General features: G+C 41.2%; 1 protein-coding gene across 2 annotated transcripts in view; it reads left to right on the top strand.

The window, feature by feature from the left end:
* Positions 1–398: 398 nt before the first annotated feature.
* Positions 399–5,925, top strand: part of col5a1 (procollagen, type V, alpha 1) — a 90,185-nt gene continuing 84,658 nt past the window's right edge. For both annotated transcript variants that reach the window (XM_053649679.1, XM_053649678.1), the window contains exon 1: positions 399–523. In XM_053649679.1, coding sequence (XP_053505654.1) covers positions 412–523 — 112 coding nt within the window. In that variant the 5' untranslated portion in view covers positions 399–411. The remainder of the gene's footprint in view (positions 524–5,925) is intronic.

The following is a 5,925-nucleotide window of genomic DNA, read 5'->3' as shown; positions in this document are numbered from 1 at the left end:
GGAATGCCTCCTCTCTGCCTTTGGCTCGGAGCACTTTGAGTGACGCGCGCGCAGGAGCGCATCATTTCTGCTCGGAAGGAAAGGACGGCCGGGCGAGAGAGAGAGAGAGAGGGAGAGCGAGGGAGAGAGAGGGAGAGAGTGTGAAAGAGAGAGAGAGAGAGAGAGAGAGAACGAGCGCGCGGCCGCCTTCTCTCTGATCGTCACGCGCGAGGACTTTCTGAATTTTCCCTTTAACCGAATGGCTGTATGAGAGACTCGGTCCCGCCATCTCATCATCTCCTTTCTCTTCTCCGTCTCCTCTGGGACGTACGAGTCCTTTCTGTCTGTACCGGGCCGCGCTCGGTATAGAACACCCAAAGCGAGTCCAGTCCCAGTTAGTCTCCGTCGCACGCGCGCTGTCTGTAGACGGCCATGGATAGCCAAATAAAGTGGAAAGCGAAACGGAGGCTAAAGGGCGCGCGGCTTGCTTTAGCGATGCTCGTGCTTTTTGCCGCAGCAACCACGTCGTCGCGCGCTGGACCAGGTAAGTGACGCGTGCAGCCGGGGTGGGGCTTTAATAAGTGGGGACTGGTCACCCTGGAAGACACTACGGGGTATTATATGGGTAGACTTTTAAATGATGCCTGCTGATTCCAAAGTAGTCGGCTTTTTTATTTATTTATATTTTTGCCGTTTCCTCGCGCGCTTAACCTGAATACAACCCGCTCCTTCAATGAGAACTCGTAGGATCTGATTTGGGGAGGGGTGGAAACTTTTTCTCCATTCCTGCAGGCAGAGCGCTAGGAGATGATGCACTGCGCCATCTGTTGCTCCATGATTCTGACAGGACTACACAATAGATCTCGTTTTAAACGGTTTGATTGTGTTCTGTAAGCATCCTGGCCAGGCTCACACACTCCAGATGAGATCTTCACCGAGCTAGTCATTAACATGATCCTACAGAAGGTGCTCCACACTTCCACTGTGGATTTTATATTGTGTCACAAGGCAAAGCTGATCCGTCTTTCACATCAAAAAAAAACAAACTTCTCTCCTTAATGTGAAAGATGGGGTTTTGTTAGAATAACCCAGATCAACACAGAGCCAGAGCACTCTTCACTGGCCACACTCCGGTTCTGGTTCCATGATCTGGTTTAAGGTTGTTGGCAGAGGAAACATTTTCCCCCTTCCACGAACCGCGGACGTAATTGGAAAAATATGTGCACTTAGAAACGAGAGGGATATCTTCTCCTTCTCCTCCTTCTCCTTCTCCTTCTTCTCCTTCTCCTCCTCCTTCTCCTCCTCCTTCTTCTTCTCCTTCTCCTCCTCCTTCTCCTCCTCCTTCTTCTTCTTCTTCTCCTTCTTCTTCTCCTTCTCCTCCTTCTCCTTCTTCTTCTTCTCCTTCTTCTTCTTCTACTTCATCTTCTTCTTCTCCTCCTTCTTCTTCTTCTTCTTCTTCTTCTTCTTCTCCTCCTCCTTCTTCTTCCAAATTGTGTTATTTTGTTGTATTACATATTAAATACGTGCGTTAAAGAATCTGTAACGTGCAACCGTCTTTAAGTCGCGAGCGCCAGAATGGCGGAGTTTGGGACTCGCGCGTGTCCGTTATGTTGGGTGGAATGGCCGCGTGTCACCTCTCTCATGCAGAGATGCTGAAGACTGGGGGGGGGGCACTAATTATTAAAATGCCTTATTTTATTGTCTGGTTTTAACCGAGCCGTAAACAATAATCAGCACAGCCCTGTTCTGAGATTTTGGAGAATCTCCTTCACCTGTAGAACCTGCCAATAGCTGATGCTACTCCTATTGTAGTTATTTATTTATTTATTTATTTATTTATCACAATAAATGCATTGTGGGTCTATATATATATATATATATATATATATATATATATATATATATATATATATATATATAGGCTATGTGTCCATTTAGCCTCTGTCTGTTGTTTTTAGAAGCTCAGCATGAACTGAAATATAATATACCCCATAGAAGAAACAGATGCATGGAAAGCTTTTAGAAAGTGGTCTGGGTGAATCAAATTCCACAGCTAAAGTGTTATAGACTGAACAGGAATGCCTTGTGAACAATGCTTCTTGTTGCTGTGCTCAGAAAGATGAGAAATAAATTATTTACACACTCAGATGCCATTTGGAACGAAGCCAGAAAGCTTTAAACCTCATGACCATTTGAATCTCAACTGCTTTGACCTTGTACAGCTTCAGATTGTGTATTCCCAGCTATCAGAAGTGTCCTGTCTCTACATAATCTTTGTACTCTAAAAAATATAGATTTCCAACTTATAGTGAGTAAGAACATGGTGTGTGAAATGGTCTTCCCTTCTTTAACCTTTCTGAGTCTCTCCAATCTGTCCTGGGGAATAGAAGGAGGGACAAAGAAGTGGAGAGAATGAGGGGAAAAGCAAAAGGGAGGTGGAGTTCTTTCCATGTGTGATTCCTCAGGAGTTTGTTCATAGCACATACATTCTCATTTCTTAACTCTTAACCCTTTCTGTCTTAGCTTTGGACATGGACCTTTCCATCCGCAGTCTAACTAAGTGTCCACAATGGTTCTCCAACATATTCCTACCTGTTTTGGCTGAAAAATTGAAATGTATGACATCCAGCGTTATTTAATCTACCGGTATACAATCTAAACTATCAACATGTGGCGCTCCACATGTAAAAAGTTGAATACTCTTCGACAACTTTTTGGACAGAGGCTATTCTGTTACATTTAGATAGGGACTCATGTCAAATAACAGCTTTAAATGTTTTGTGTAAATTTTTAAATATAAATCTAAATGTTAAATACAAATGCTAAAAGTAAATGGTGAGTATACATGTTAGCTACAGTATAAACAAATATTGGAGCTGAAGTACTGAACTTTTGCCTCTCTATCATCATCTCTGTTTGGAACATAAAACTGCTTCGGCACTGCTCGGATCTGACGGTTCGAGGTATTCGTATGGATTGTATATTAGCTTCAGTTCTTGACAACGGAGGTGGTTTTCTTGCAGTAGAGGTGAACTGCTCTCTCTCGTAGCTAGTGAAATATAAGTGCATATTACATTTATTCATTTAGCAGATGCTTTTATCCAAAGCGATTTAAAAATGAGGAAAGAGTACCACACCGACCATAGCAAAACAAACGAACAAAAAAACCTAGGCAACTGGATACCTCGCTGAATCAAGTGAGCAAGTGCACTAATGTTAGCTGGCTACTTCTTGAGCCACTGATATGTCTTACCTGTTCAACAGAAGAAAAAAAAGCCATCAGCTTTTTACGGATGTGAGGCAACAGCGCAAAGACGAATGACGTCAGACTGACATTTCCTGTGGAATCCGACCTGACAGCTCAAATTATAAATCATTATTTTAAGCGTACCATCTGGGTAAGGAAAAGAGACCGTTTTGAGCACTGATTTTTATGTACTTGCTCAGTAATTGATTTTTGGTCATTTTTAACAGGAAAATATTTGGTACTGCAACTTTAAATATAAAACTAAATGTTAAATATAAATGTTAGATGTAAACTTCAGTGTTTTGTTCGTGCTAATTTCCCTCTCAGAGTGTGCATCACTGGGAAAACACAGAGCTGGTAGGGTGGACAGTTTTATTCCATATTGTGCTAGGTTTGTAAAAAAGTTGAGGATGTGAAACGCAAGGTCACTGGTGGCATTTCTGGGCTTATTTAAAACCCGTCCATGGCCACCAAGATCCTTGTTTTAAAGCAAATAATCGGAATGAAATCAAATTAGTTTCTACAAACATAAGCTATGGAACAACTTCCCGACCCTGATCCTGGACCGCCTCCTGGCCTGTATATTTGAGCATTTTCCCTGCTCTCAACATGCCTGATTCAGCTAATCAGCTAATTAACAGTCCTTGAAGTGGGTGTGTTAGAGCGGGGAAAACACTACAATGTGCAGTACAGGGGGTTCTTCAGGACCAGGGTTGAGAACTCATGTGCGATAGCATGTGCAAAGGAAAATTTAAATGCAGAAAGTGTAGGCCTATCTACAGTGTACAGAACCATTCAGGACACTTGCTTGGAACTGTAATACCCTCACCACTGGTAACTGGTAACTCCTAAAATCCTCACGATGAAATTACAGATGTAGGGAAGTAGCATTAGCATTAGCTAAGCTGGTTACCTGACTAGTTAATGCTACGGGCGCTACCTACTTTTACGCTGACCTATTTCTGTGTTTTTGTACAAGATGTGTTATTTCATACTGGACACTAATTTTCCATGTGCCATACCGTATGTTTGCGTAAATTTATTTGATTTAATTCTCATTATTTGCTTTAAAACAAGATCTTTGTGGCACTGTTTTTTAAAATTAGCCCCCAAATGCCACCAGTTTCCAAAACTAGTGAAACATGGCATAAAACTGTCAACTTTACCCGCTCTGTGTTTTCCCAGCGACGCACACTCCGAGAGGGCATGGGAGATTAGCATATGAACAAAACGGTTAAGATCTGCATTTAACATTTAGATTTACATTTATATTTAACGTTAACATTCATATTTAAAAATCTGCACTGAAATTTAAAACTGTTATTTGACACGAGTCACTATCTAAATGTATCAGAACAGCACCAAAGAGTTATGCATTGCAGGGTTTGGTTGTTAGCTGTTAGTCTGAAGTCAGAGATTATTTTCTCTTTTTAATAGCACCTATGGACATATTAGTTTAATAATTAGTTTAATTATTCAAAGAGAAAATCATGTACCCCAGCCAGGTGAAGTTTCCTGGTAGTTGGCCTGTATTTAAGATTTAAAGCCCCTTCCAGTGAGACAGCATTCCATCCCCCAGTCAGATATAATTGAAATACATCTATTTCCAGTCAACACCTAAGGGATTCCAGTTGAAATGAGTGAAGACTGATGAGATTGACAAGATGTTTGACACAATACAGACAGGACAGAAAAGAGTGTAATGTTTTGTTGTGGTTGCTGTGACGTGAATGATTTCTCAAATGGTAAATTGGCGGACTATTTCAAAGTAATCCAGCTGTACAACTAGCAGATAATTGTAGACCAAGGAGACAGAATTTATCATCAGAAATTCATACAGATGGTTGTTACACACTGTACACGGCATGCCTGTAATGCAATAGTGACAAAATATGAAAACAAAACAACATTTCTTCTACATTTTTATAAACTACTGAAGGCTAAGGACAGTCTTCTTAATAAGTACAATTAGAACAATATTGTAGGAGATTAAAAAAAAAAAAGAATAAAAAGTGTTTTAAAGAAGACCAGAATGGGGTGGGGTAGTGAAAGACAAGGGAAAACATGGAATTCCTCTTGGTGTCGAAAGTAGAGGTCCACAGGAGGAGTCACAGGAATAAGGGTCAAAAATCAGATGTTCAGGGTCAGGGTCATGGCCCCAACAGATGATGACTACACCAGAGGTTCATAGCAGTGGTGGAGTGGCCAAGGCTACTTCAGGGGGTCCGTAGACCATGACAGATAATTAGTGTGTAACCCTAACCTGACATCTGTGGAGCATGAATGAGTCATATGATTGTTGATTAGAGGTAGAAGTGATAATTCACTTAACCCAGAGTTCTTCACTGTGGCAAATATTGTGGTCCAAAAGGGTTAATTCACTAGAATTGTTTAACATTCTATAAATACTCAGCGTCTCTACCTCGGATCTGCAGCTCAGTGTTTCTCTCTCGCTCTCTCTTTACTTTACTCATATACACAGTCACTATCTAATCTATCCAACAGCATTAAGTCTACATCCAAAACACACTATAATAGTGTGCTAAATAGTATGTGAAAATTGTATGCTACTATTCTAAGCTATTCTGATGTAGTGTGTAGTACACAGGCTTGGACTTGGGCTAAACGAAGGGCGTCTGTCCAGACGATTGACGTTACCGGCATTGCATGGTTATGTGTCTAAGGTTAATATCGCCTCA

Source organism: Ictalurus furcatus, chromosome 18 (genome assembly GCF_023375685.1).
Source record: "Ictalurus furcatus strain D&B chromosome 18, Billie_1.0, whole genome shotgun sequence".
Lineage (NCBI taxonomy): Eukaryota > Metazoa > Chordata > Actinopteri > Siluriformes > Ictaluridae > Ictalurus > Ictalurus furcatus.
This window is presented reverse-complemented; position numbering and strand designations above follow the sequence as displayed.